Below are 13,424 nucleotides of genomic sequence, written 5' to 3' on the forward strand. Positions count from 1 at the left end.
CATAAAAAGTGCGTCGTCGACCTCATCGTCATCTGCCTTACGTCGCTTTGCATATGCGTCGATGCGGACACAATTGTCGAGCGACAACTACGTCAGCATCAACACAAACGATGGTAGTCGCTATGGCATTTACGGCGAAAATAGTGGCCACTTTATCGCTAACCAGTTGGGCGAATCCCAGCCTCAACCCAAAGCTGGGGTCGTCGGAGCTCCTGCCGCTCCCCCCATTGTCGCTCATCTTGCGTTGCTCTACGTCTATGGTAGCGGGGGGATCAGTAGGAGCTCCGACGACCCTAGCTTCAAATTGAGGCTAGGATCCACCCAACAAGTCAATGACAAGGCGACCACCATCTTCGCCATAAATGTCGTGACAGCCACCACCATTTGCATCAACGTCGATACAGATGCAAAGCGATGCGGACGACAACGTGCTCCTCGTGGAGGCAGATGGTGTCGCAATGAGAGTGAACCTTATCATCGTCAGAGACGGTCAAGCAATTACGTTGACATCGATGCCAACGATGTCGTCGTCCGCCACCATCAATGTCGTTCACTACTGAACATTAAAATCACAGTTTTTACCTTTTATTTCGTGTTTCTATTAGTAAAACTGACGTCGTTAGGGTAAATGGACATAAACATTTTACTTTCGTAACTATAGAAATATCAATATAATTTTTAAAAATATAAAAACTAAAATACTAAATATAACTAACTAAAATGAATAATATATAATTAGCCATCGCCCAAACAAAAGAACAATTGTTCGAACATGTTGTTCGAACATGTACGAGTAGCAGATGATCCACACGCCGCAGCTACACTTTGCATGAAGTCAATGCACACACATACATGTAACTGAGCGAAGCACAAGACTACTACCACCCTGCAGATGCAAAGAACATTCAGAATCATTTGTTGGAGAAATTACTCTTATTTTTAACTGGGGATTTCTACTTCTATGTTCTGTTTTTTTTCACTTTGTCTTCTTATTTATACTTCTCTTTCTCTATATTCTTCTTTATCATTGGTCGGTGTAACCACAGAGAGAGAGAGAGAGAGAGAGAGAGAGAGAGAGAGAGAGAGAGAGAGAGAGATTCATAAAAAATGACAGATAGTTGCTCAAAATAAAATTTTATATTGACTAAATCATAATATTAAATGAATTTGTAGGAAAAAATAAGAACAAAAATACTGATGAACCCCAAAATAAAAATCATAATTCTTATACCATAAATTTTTGTAAGCATTTCCATCCAACTTGCATGATGAACACTGTCGAAAATATTAAAACATCACATAGAGGCATAGAAGTATATTATAACAGGAAAACCTCATCATCTAACTTCAATGATTTTTATGCCCCTCTATGATTTAGCATGTACAAGGATATCATGCATTCATTTTTCAATCATATGGTGGTATGAATCTGATAATAATGCATACAGTTAAGAAAAGAAGTCATACATTCATTTTGTCTAACAACTGATCCAACATAAACTTCTTAATGGTCACATGCCCTGACAAATAAAAACTACAGAAGTTTGACCACATCAAAGACTTGATGGGATTACCAAGTTCTAAATGGCAGTCATTAATTCCTGGAAAAGAAATGAAGTTGGTTGTAACCCAGATATTAGTTATGAATCTAATTTAATTGAAGGTTATTGCTTCAAGCATTGCAAAATATGAAAAGGAAAAAGAAGAAAGGTACACCTGTCTGGCTGAGTGTTTTGATGACCGTTAAGAGCATTAGGGAGTACTCAATCGAAAAATGTACCTTTGAAAATATAGATGGTGGCTGCAGGGAACACCGGCAGAAGCTTAAGATGGGATTAATCCAATACCTATTTTACACACGGCAACTGGTTGCTAATACACTCGAAATTAGTTTATCTGGTTCTACATTGTGTTACTACTACAACTTTCTACCAAGGCATGACATAACATCTTCTTCAAGTAGGGTCGCATAAGGCGATAAATAACCTAAGCCCATGGAATATGTCCACCCTTCTAGGTGCCATTATTAATCCATGAAAGATGAGTCTTCCAATCATGTCACTCTTTCAAAGGCACCACCAACCTGCATATGAAGCCATTCTGTCCCTGAACCCTGCTCATATTCCCTTGTTTGTGAGCTGTAGGCCAAACTAGAGGTGGTATCGTATCTCTGTGAACTAAACTGAAACAAAACCAAAGTTTTAGCCTGATTTTGTATAATTAAATCAAGAAAAGCATTCAAATCATAGAAAATGCTAATATCAAACAAGCCAAGGAGGCAGACATAACAGAGACAGTAATTTTTTATTCATACATCGTGAATAAAGTAGCTAACCTTCTAGATGAATGCAAATCCAGAGAAGCAAAACTACAATTTCAGTGATGCAGTCTGAAAATATATCATAGAGAAAATGAATAGTATTTGGACCAAGATCATTAGAACCTAAGCTCAACGTAGGCCATCAGACCCAAAATCAACCTGCATATCGAAACAGGTCAGAACCAAATGGTTGCAACTGTAAGGGTTGACAGGTCAAAGTGGTCTTATAACTAGTCTTTTAGGGAGAAAAAGGGCAGAAAAAGCCTCAATATCTAGTGGAAATATGTTTGCCAACATTTGCAGCTAAAGAGATGTTCTCAAACAGCAGCAAGCAAAGCAAAAGCATATAAGCTAAATACCATTGAAATAGAACACATTAGAAATGAAATATAGCTTTATAATACAAAAAAAGTGACAATATTTGTTGCTAGATAAAAAATGATCTACCATATAAAGTGCTAAATAGAAAATTTCAGCTCCTTTAAGCAATATCTAGGTAAACAAACAAAGTAAATATTTTGTGCTGATTTGTAATGTTAGACTTACATCTTTGGAAGGAAACACTTCAATAGTAGTGTTCATAGGGGAATTAACAGCCTCTAGCTTCATAGATAGAAACTACAAAAGCAAGAGAGGCTATTAACTTCGAAATAGTTGAAATAGTACAGAAAAAAAAAGAATGTCAAAGGTGGGAAAAAGCATACCTCCACCTGATGCTGTAAGGCCTGAATATAGTTTATTATCTCATCAAGAACTGATGCTTTACCAATTACCTGCTCAGGAAGTGTACTGTTAAAATATGCTTAACCACACCTAGATCTGATTAACATAATCATAAAATCTAATTAGTCTTGATAAAAGATCGTTTCTAAGTAATCATAACAGATAAGCATTAATAATGTGAAATTGAAGCATTAATTGTGCACCTTGTTACAGCCAGGAACAAGATCTTGGAGAATCTTCATTCTCTCGCTTATCTTTTCTCTCCTTGCCTACCAATACATCATATTCATGCCTGTAAGCTTTTTTTGTGCAAACATATGCGCTTTACCATCCAAGAACATTTAATCATATCCAAAATAATGAATGATATATGAGCAAAATAAACTGGTACTTAAAACTTAAAATCTCAAAATGAATAGATAGATGGTGATACCAATATGTTGTTTTGTGATTATGCTACCAACTATCATCTTACTCTTTCTGACAGGCTGTGACTGTCTGTCGCTTGACCTCTTCTTGCTCTCACATGGATGTAATCTTGCTTTGGTGGCTCAGTTGTTTGAGGATTTTGAGCAGCTAACTTGTTACAGATGCCTGAACTTGCCTCAGCCTCACTTTTTATGTTGTCATTTCCATCAGTAGATTTGATGGCCTTGAGACGTTTGGCCTCAGCTTCAGCCTACACAAAACACATATCTAAATAACATATAAATCCAAACAAATGAATTTTACACCTCAGAAATATGATCAGAATACTTCAGCAACTATGCACTTAAATTAGAACAATAAAAAGAACCAAAAAGAAGAAGCCAATGCTCGAAATACTATAAGATTTCTTTTATTCCTCTAGAAACATGGAGAAGTTCACATTATTGGTTCATTAAATTCTTAAGATCTTGATCTTCTGAAGCTTTTCACCCATCCCACGTTTATTAGATGAAGGGGGTTTTTAGTAGCTTCATCTGTCGTCCAAATGTTAAACCTGCAATTGGACTAAACTTCTTAGAAGATAATTCAAATGTTAACCTATACTCATATAGATACATATTGTGTATGTTACTCCTTGCAGATACGGCACCTAACAAAGTGATGCTTTGCACACACTTTTTTAGCAGCTAGCTTTCTACTGTAATTTTTCTGGTAGCGATAGGCTTATGATCTAGGGTCTCTATGTGATGTTCTCAAAAGCATTGAACAAATACATTAAATAAATATTTAAAGCAAATTGCCAAATTCTTTCATGAATTGTCATCATTCCAAATTATAAACTCATACTACTAGTCACGAGCCACAACTGCAATAAACTAATGAAATTAAGAAATGCTACTTACAACACTATAAAAATATTAATTGTATTTGTATTTGCCTTTGCTCTCCTGTTTCGTATCCTAAGTTTCAATATTTTTTCTTTATAGTATCTGTTTCATGACACAATTGTATCACGTCTAGTTGTCTGTTTAAAAGATGATAGTTAACTATAATAATAATGATAAAGCATCCAAGATACACCAAGCAGTAATCAAGGCATATCAGGAGCAGGCACTAGAGAATTAAAATTGTTAACCTGATCTTTTATTACACCAGATTCATTCTCGAAGGCACTATCATTGACTGAAGTGTGTTTGGTTGATTGAAAATGGAAAAGTCTACATGAAATGATACATTAATTGGCAACATGGAATTTCTTATCCCTTCTCCATAGGCACTACAAACTTGAGTTCTTAGCAGTATGTATGAGGTTCCACAACTAATACTAACAGACTTTTCCTTTTGACCCACCTTCTTGATATGAATTTCCATCAAATTAGATGCACTGAACCATAAAAAATGCCTTATATAATTTGTTTATTCAGTCTACATGAATGCAATTGCATTACAAAGCTCGAAGTCTCAAATGCTTCGGAAGGGCATTATCATAGATCTGAAATCAAAGGGGCACACTAGCCAAAAGTCTGACACCATTATCAAAGGATATGGTTCAAATCATCATACAAATAATGCCATTTTCATAGATCTGGCAACAAAAAGGCATGTTTTACAAAAGCTCCACCACAACTATAGAGGAACATGCTTTGTTTCACCATCTAAAAAAAAAAAAGAGTCATCCGACAGGATTCTAATTTTACAATCAATAAATAAGGATATCAAGCTCACAAAAGTTCCAAAAAACTTAATTTTTGGTATGTGGTAATTTGCAAACATGGCACTATAGAACATGTGTTATTTACTTCATATTCAAATTGGAAATGTCAAAGCTAAAGAGACCAATTACAATAAAATTCCACCAATAAGTCTTAATTAAGAAAATAGCAACAATCACCTTGATAGAAAACTTATAACTACATGCTTTGGATCAACGAATAACTTAAACGGCCTCTGAAAAGAACGATCAAGATAACAGTACAAGAGTCTACTTGAGTAATAATTGACAACGATGACCATACACCAACATCTGCAATTAAACAGATAAACGATCGTCCCAAAACCTAGTAAAACTAACACTTAGCAGAGGATCCTAGGACATTTTTCATTATGAAGATGTTGCCGATAATAAATGTTGAACACATCAGAAAATGTTGCTCACATAACTTTGCTCACCCATGTCATAAGTGTGCATAGATATATTCAACAATTCCATCATTAAATCACTGTAACTGCAATATTAGCACTCAGCGACAATACCGCATACTAAATAGTTCCCTTGCTTTCAATTGGAATAGTAGCAGTTGGCTCATATTAAATATGATAATAATCATAAAAGATGAAAAAGGCACTCAAATATGATAAGAATCATAAAAGATGAGAAAGCCACTCTTGAATCGCTGAAATATTTCTATCGACCATGAAAAACCTAGAACAACACAACGTCCACAACAGCACTATAAGCAAACAAATGAGCTTGCATCCTAGAAATATAAGTTACCAATCAAACCAATCACAACCACATCCCTATATTGTAGAACTCCATAATCTTATGCATTCTACCGCAATGTTAATCGTGTTAAGGCTGTGAACGAACTAAGCACAGATCACAACCTCATTGAGCTACACACTAGATCAATTTCCAAAATACTCAAAACCACAGCGATCGCGACAAAATAACCACATCAACAAGGTCAAGGAAACTACCAACTCGTTGCCGCTACTGGTGGAGACGAACTTCGACGACTCGTCCTCCGTCGCGCCACCCGAGGAGGGAGGGTCCCTACGGCGCCGGCGACCCTTGCTCCCACCGCACTGCTCCGTCACCGTGGACTCCTCCACCGAGGCGTCCCCACCAATCCGCCCGACCCTGGGCACCAATTCGGGGGGAGGCATTCCGAGCATCGGGAACCGGCACATCTCCGGCAGCCGCGGCATCAACGACGGCGGATCCATCCTAAGGGAAGGCCTGGAATGCAGACTCGCATCAACGACGAAGGGATTCCACGCTCCGAGGGGAAGGGGATCAGATCTGCGGTGATCGAGCAGGGAAGTGACGGTGGACGCTCTGTGGATTTTGGGGAAGTGGGGAAGCGGATTCTTTAATTCGGAGATTGGTGGGCTACTGCTCGGGCAAACTTGCATATATCTCCCTCGGAAACCAATTATTTCCGTCATCGATTATAGAGGCGGGAGGAGTACAATTTTGATATCGAGGAACGTACTTGATATAATAGAAATGAGTGAGGACTAATATGCTATTTCAAAACTGTACAATGAGTGATCCGATCTTCTGTCTGGCTTCAAGCAGGCAACACGAGTTTCACCACAAGTGCACCAGGGGCCCATGACACGGGACGCTACCGTAGTGTTACACCAGAGAATAAACCTGTACCCTGCCTTAAGCGAGATAGGAAACCGAGGCGTGGCAGATGGCGATGAGACTTGAACCGGGTTTGGGCGATTTGGTCTTCATCCCTGAAAGATCAGAGTCAATTGATCTGATCCAGCCTGAATGAAACTTGACCCGATTCAGGTGTGGATTGGGTTCGTATCTGTGTCCGGTTCAATTGAACCCTCTACAAATCCCAATAACAAATATTTTAATTGAATGTGTCCGCTAATTTAATTGATAAAATTTTTAATATCACTTATCCTTTTTAAAAAATCAATATTTTTTTATTTTTTTAAATATCTAAAATATGCTTTGTTATTTTTCACATTATTGATTTGATCCCTCAATTTTTTTGAAAGTAGTACTATTGTTATTATTATACTATGATTATTAGATTAAAAATTAACTCATGTATTTGAAAGTATTTGCACAAATATATAAAAATAAACGCTCACTAATCTCGAAGGTACATATGCAATTTTGATTTGTATGTGTTAATACTTAATACAAATCAGATCCCTTTAAAGCTTAATACAAATCATATGTCAAAGCTTAATTATACATTGTGTCCTTCCTTAATCTCTTGTGAAATTACGGACGGCAAATCAAAAATCGTTGGCAATATGTATCATATATCCTCGCCATTCTTAATTCAGGTCTGACTTTTTATTTGAATCGATAAGAGAAAGTGTTGTAACCAAATTAAATGGGTCACTGACTCGTTCCAACACGGAACCCATAATTTTGACTTCATTTCTCGGTCAACAGTTGCTTCCTTGAATGACATTGCGGTCTTCTTTCTGGAAACTTCAGAGATTAATCTGCGCAGGCGCGAGTGGTCAAAAGTCTCAATCGCCGAACCGTAGGGCTGACTTTGCCACGTGTCAGATGTCAGATGTTTCCAACATGTGTTCGCTGTTTGCCACTTCAAAAGCCATCATCTTAACCGTCCATTTTGCGCCAGGCAGGCGGCAGCTTGAAATGAGATTCCTGAACGTAAACATTTCCTATCCCTTCCCTAACGTGGTCATCGAGGTGATTGGTTGCAAAATCAGGTCCCATGTGGGCTCCGCTGCTACATCCAATTAAGACGCAGGTACTCGTTGGCTCGCAGAGACCTTTTCGTCCATTTTCTTGGTATTTCCTCTACGCGTCGCAGTAAAACTGGATGAATCTTACATATAAGCCCTTTATGATTTATATATTCGGATAGATGTTACCTTGCATTACAAGTAAACGGTGATGTTTCTAAAGCACCGAACAATTAATGTACTACCCAACTAAAAAGCCACTATCATTTGTCAAAATCACGAGTTTAACCAACTACATGTCCGGCCGCTGCATAGTATTTGTCGGTCGATCATGGCAGTTCTGAAAATAATTATCGATAGAGGGTGATAATGAATAATGGACGTGGGCAATAAAGCCTTCAGCTTATGCGAAAAGACCCCCCTAGTGTTCCTAAATTAGTATTTTATACTGCAACAAGAGCAGGAGGAGGATTTGGTATAAGTGTTGCTATCTTTCGTGCTGGGACGGAAAGAAGAACCCAGCTTCCTTCTTCCCCATCGCCGAGATCGCCACCGCGGCTCTCCGATCGATCGAGGGTTAGAGTTTGTGGGGATCGAGATAGATCGGAAATGGGGCAGCAGTCGTTGATCTACAGCTTCGTGGCCCGGGGCACTGTGATCCTGGCGGAGTACACGGAGTTCCAGGGGAACTTCACTAGCATCGCCGCTCAGTGCCTTCAGAAGCTTCCCTCCAGCAATAATCGGTTCACCTATAACTGCGACGGACATACCTTCAATTACCTCGTCGAGGATGGATACAGTGAGCCTCTCGACTCGATCGCTTCCTGCTTCTGTCTCGGTCTTGTTCGATGTAATTCGGTTTTTCGATTTGAACCGGTTAAAGGCGGTTCTTCTGATTGGTTTGTTGAGAAAATCAGTTTTTCCTTGAATATTATGTTGAATATTTGGGTTTACGTGGGTAGGTTTCCGTTCCCTAGTCAACTTCGGATGGATCATGGTTTTCTGATGCAGTTCTTGTTGATCTGATTGCTAGTTGTGGTCAGTCGACATGATATCATGGATTTATTCAGTTCGTGAAGGTCAAGACTACGAAAAGGGCTGAATATATCTTAAGATCTAACGAGCTAGATGAGCATAAGTTTTTTTCCCTTTTCTTCATATAATCGGCAAGTTTATTTGATTGGAAGGCCGAGTCCACGGAGCCAGCTCTTTTTTTCTCATTCTTATTGATTTTGATGGGCTAGATCTACTACAGAGAGATTTGATGGCAATTAGAGGATCACTACGAAAGTAAAATAGTGACACATTTACTGTACATAATGGGCTTGTTCAGATTCCTTTTTTTGAGTTCTTGATTTTTGGGTTTCCTCTTTCTCTGTGTCAGTGATAACACCGTATCTCTAAAATGTTAATGTTCAATATGTTTTGTCCCGAGAATTTAAATAGTTAATAGTCGCTATGTTGGTATGAATCTGGATCTACTTCTACTGTTTTACATTTTAAAGCTCTCGGATATCCTTATTTTGCGTCTGACCACCTGTGAAATCACTTTTAGTCTTCATATTAGTCCCTGTTGCTCAAAATTGAGGATGTAAAGTAGTTTTGACATTAGTTTGACATTTGGACTCAAAACAATTTTTTGTTCTGATTAATAAAACGTTGATAGTTGTAGTCGATCATGTCTGTGTGAATTACATAAGGCTTTACTTTTTGATTCCGATTGATCTGCTTTAGCACACTTAGGTGATAAGGAACACTCCTTTGGGAAATTTCTCCTTTGATGACTAAATTCTTCCTCAAATTTCTGTCGCAAATTTATTAATTTCTCTGCCATGTGTGAGGGGTTTGTGTTTTGCTTTTTAGTAAGTTTGCTCACTCTGTTGGAGGTAATTTGGTTTAGGAGTATTCAAGCCATTGTACTAGCCCATGTTTGTGCTAAACCTAACTACACTTTGCCCATGCAATTGTTGTTCATTGCAATGTGCCCATGCATTTGTCATTGGTTGGTATATACGAGGTGGAGTTTTTTTGGTGACATTCAACAGTATAGAATTATTTGTTGTTAAAAACCTAGGTATATTCATTTGACTTAATAATTACCAAGCGTGCAGGTTGGTATATATACTGAAACCCATTAATGTCTTTTAAAGAGCTTTCTGTTTGAGGACAAAAATCGGTTATCAAATGATAGTATATCCTGGATGATTATGTAGCCTTGTAACTTCAAGTTGCTTGATGCTTTTTAGAAAGTCCAGAATTTTGGAAATTTTAATTCTACAAACACAATAACTTTAGTAGAATATGCAGCTTGAATTGGATTAAGATCTTATTTGCTCTAGGGCCTTCATTCTACATGTACTTTTCCCCCTTTTCTACACAAGTAATAGGTTCTTTCACTTCACAGTTAGTTTTTTGTACATGTGTGATTCATGCTCTCTGAAATTACAGTTTTGCATATTCTTTAACTAAATCAGTGCTCTGTTTTGCAACTGGTCATACAATGTCTGTGGAGATAAATTGTGAAGAGATAGTCATGGAATTTTGCCAAAAAGAAATTTAGCACATCTATACAACTTGTTTGCAAGAAATTTATAAAAAAAGGAAAAATAAAAAATAAAAGAAAATCAGATTAGAAGAACTAGGATCGGCTAGGGTGTTATCTTTTTTATTCTATTCACTTATGCCAATTATTATTTGAAGCAGCCTCATCTCGGGCTGAGGTAGATTAAAATCTGTTTGATAAATGAATCATATAGCTTTTGTCTGCAGTTCATAGTTGTCCTTTGAAAAATGTCGATAAAATTTTCATTTACTCTGTTGGTAATTTTCTGTACTCTGTATATATTTGAAATGTTATTATTAATATATTCTTTTGGCATGTTACCAAGGAAATCCATGGATGATGTGAGTCAAATAAATTTCTCCAATGATCTTCATTTAATATGGGTGCAATATTCATTTAGGATAAATCAATAATGCTTTAAACTGAAACTTTTTTGGTGTGCTTTCTGTGAGTCAGTTTTTCAAAAGCAAGCTAGATACTCTTTCTTAAAGCATGAGGAGAACAAGTTTTATGAAATTTTTGGTGCAGCTTTAATTTTTTGAAGAAGTCAAGGCAGGGATTTTATATTTTTTCTGTTTGTATATGAGTGAAATTTTTATTTGGTTTTTGTGGGTATACTTAGATGTTTTGAATAAATATAAAGCAGGAGTGCTATTGTTTCTGTGCGAACATGAAGAGAAAAACTTTTATAGTGCCACATTACCTGCTATAGTAACCATCTTAGGACTAGTTTTTATGTGGTTCGTTTTCTCTTGTAGTCCATTCCTAATAGGTTGCTCCTGTAGTCCATCTTAGGAGAGAGAACTTTATAAAGTTACAAAAACCTGCTATCTATGTCCATAACATAACTGCTACAGTATCCTTCTTTTATAATGCTGTACTGGTGCTTTTTGGTTTCTACTCAAGTTCTGATTGTTTAAGGGTTGTTTCACATGGTGGGTTTGCTCCTTTCATCCTAATCAATTTAGGAGCCTTCTGGTCTTTCCAAGTTGATGTACGGTTGCATACTAAATGTCCTCTACTCGAAATAGGAGATTCTCTTCTGTAAGACAATGTAAGAGTCCTTGACTTCCCAATTTCAGCACTATGATGTCTATATTAGCCATATTACTTCCAGGGCCCAAATAAGCCATGTCGCATGCTGAAATAGGGTGTTGTAACATCATTGGAGTCATCCTGATTGACTGCCCAAAGCAACCTTGAAGATGAGCATCCTTTTAGTTGGTTAAATGGAATGTAATCCTATTTTTTTCCTCTTGTTCTGCCTATATCGAGTTTTGTCTCGTGTTCTGTTCTATTCTTGTGGCATATCAAACATAAATGAACCTTGAAATCTAACCCAAGTGCTGAAGTGAGCCATGAATTGTGCAGCATACTGTGTTGTTGCTGTTGAGGCACTTGGCAGACAAATTCCAATTGCCTTCCTCGATAGGATCAAGGAGGACTTCAACAAAAGATATGGAGGAGGTAAAGCTGCAACAGCTGTGGCCAACAGCCTCAACCGAGAGTTTGGGTGAATTTTTTCTCTGTGTCCATTAAAAGTTTAACAGTTTTTGTGTCCTGAGCAAAATTACTGACTGATCAAACTATTTGTTTTAAATCAAGGTCTAAGCTTAAAGAGCACATGCAGTACTGTGTAGACCACCCCGAGGAGATCAGCAGGCTGGCCAAGGTGAAAGCCCAGGTTTCAGAGGTCAAAGGAGTCATGATGGAAAACATCGAGAAGGTTCTATATTTTTCTCTTTTATATAATGTTTTGTTTTCAATTCCCAAATCTAGTGTTGTCTATGCAATTGGAGATAACAATGAATCTTGTTGTTTTAGGTTCTTGATCGTGGGGAGAAGATTGAGCTGCTTGTTGACAAAACAGAAAGCCTTCACTCTCAGGTATGCAAACACATTACCAGGTCGCATTTGGTTCTCGCCCCAGTCATATTATCTGATTGAATTCGCATCTATATAATTCCTACCGGAGACATTTTTGTCAAAGTATGAACTTGATTTTTTGCATTTCAACATATGCTAGGTTCTAAGTTGTGTAAATAACTCTTTTGGATTTCAGGCACAAGATTTCAGGCAGCAAGGGACACAGATGAGGAGGAAGATGTGGTTTCAGAACATGAAGATAAAGCTGATTGTCTTGGCAATTATCATTGCACTTATCCTCATCATAATCTTGTCGGTTTGCCATGGCTTCAAATGCTGATTTGGATGGATATACTACCACGGGTGCGACCCCTTCTATACATGACTGTTGCTTTTCAGCACAGAGATATCTTTTACAGAACTTGTTTGTTGATGATTTGTGGATCGGTGTTCACCCTATACAAAAGGGTATTATTGTTGTGTTATGTTTGCCTGATGAATATGTTAACTTCGTATGTTGATTATATGTGTGTATAGCCTTAAAACATTTTTCGCCATAGGTGTAGCTCAAATGAACTTTGGATCTCCATATCGAATATAGCCGAACATCATTTTGTTGTGTCATTTCGCTTTGAAAATGTTTGAACGGGAAATATTAATTGTCACACACTGGTTAGGTTCCTTTGTGTCTAAATTGGTATTTGGTGGTAAAGATAACATTTCTAGGGTTTGAATCAAGATGGAAATCCTGCCAGAATGTCAAAAAGGGCAATGTTTGAATTATTAGTTATGTTATTCCAAATTATATTAAAGCTTCCTACACCAAACCAACCTCGTATTGTTCTTTTTTCTTTAATAAATGACATGAATTTGTAAAATGTTTGATGCTTTACTTCCAAAATGATGCTATATATATATATATATATATATATATATATATGAGAGAGAGAGAGAGAGAGAGAGAGAGAGGACAGCTGCGTTAAAACCCGTGCAGGGTGTGTCGCTAGTCCAAAACGAAGATTCCTATAACACCGAAGAGGGAATGGAAATTTCCCGTTGGATTACCACTGAAGCTTGCAGTCTGGTGGTTGCCAGGTCTGGTGA

At 37.5% G+C, this 13,424-nt stretch overlaps 2 protein-coding genes across 3 annotated transcripts; one reads left to right on the top strand and one right to left on the bottom strand.

Annotated features, from left to right (window-relative positions):
• Positions 1-1,760: 1,760 nt before the first annotated feature.
• Positions 1,761-6,664, bottom strand: LOC135642605 (transcription factor BHLH094-like). Of its 2 annotated transcripts, none has more exons than XM_065158891.1 (6): positions 6,173-6,664; positions 3,519-3,722; positions 3,247-3,312; positions 3,025-3,093; positions 2,867-2,938; positions 1,761-2,177 (listed from the first exon to the last, which is right to left on the bottom strand). In XM_065158891.1, exons 1-6 carry the CDS (start codon positions 6,641-6,643, stop codon positions 2,151-2,153), a joined length of 909 nt encoding a protein of 302 aa, XP_065014963.1. In that variant the 5' UTR covers positions 6,644-6,664; the 3' UTR covers positions 1,761-2,150. The 2 variants fall into 2 exon arrangements, with proteins under 2 accessions (XP_065014963.1, XP_065014962.1); XM_065158890.1 differs by having other exon boundaries at positions 1,867-2,182.
• Positions 6,665-8,376: 1,712 nt separating this feature from the next.
• LOC103990899 (vesicle-associated membrane protein 721-like) lies at positions 8,377-12,944 on the top strand. The gene is made up of 5 exons (XM_009410191.3): positions 8,377-8,690; positions 11,826-11,967; positions 12,060-12,180; positions 12,279-12,341; positions 12,517-12,944. The coding sequence occupies exons 1-5, from the start codon at positions 8,501-8,503 to the stop codon at positions 12,658-12,660; spliced, it is 660 nt and encodes a 219-aa protein (XP_009408466.1). The 5' UTR covers positions 8,377-8,500; the 3' UTR covers positions 12,661-12,944.
• Positions 12,945-13,424: the final 480 nt, after the last annotated feature.

Source organism: Musa acuminata, chromosome BXJ3-7 (assembly GCF_036884655.1).
Source record: "Musa acuminata AAA Group cultivar baxijiao chromosome BXJ3-7, Cavendish_Baxijiao_AAA, whole genome shotgun sequence".
NCBI classification, from domain to species: Eukaryota; Viridiplantae; Streptophyta; class Magnoliopsida; order Zingiberales; family Musaceae; genus Musa; species Musa acuminata.

What these genes read in the sequence shown, in the direction of transcription:
- LOC135642605 (XM_065158890.1), bottom strand. Translation starts at nt 6,643, where the DNA reads ATGACGGAAATAATTGGTTTCCGAGGGAGATATATGCAAGTTTGCCCG. An exon ending in GTCACAGCCTGTCAGAAAGA is followed by an intron (nt 3,313 to 3,518) that starts GTAAGATGATAG and finishes ATGTATTGGTAG; the next exon opens with GCAAGGAGAGAAAAGATAAG. An exon ending in TTGTTCCTGGCTGTAACAAG is followed by an intron (nt 3,094 to 3,246) that starts GTGCACAATTAA and finishes CTTCCTGAGCAG; the next exon opens with GTAATTGGTAAAGCATCAGT.
- LOC103990899 (XM_009410191.3), top strand. Translation starts at nt 8,501, where the DNA reads ATGGGGCAGCAGTCGTTGATCTACAGCTTCGTGGCCCGGGGCACTGTG. An exon ending in AGCCTCAACCGAGAGTTTGG is followed by an intron (nt 11,968 to 12,059) that starts GTGAATTTTTTC and finishes TTTTAAATCAAG; the next exon opens with GTCTAAGCTTAAAGAGCACA. An exon ending in CAGAAAGCCTTCACTCTCAG is followed by an intron (nt 12,342 to 12,516) that starts GTATGCAAACAC and finishes TTTGGATTTCAG; the next exon opens with GCACAAGATTTCAGGCAGCA.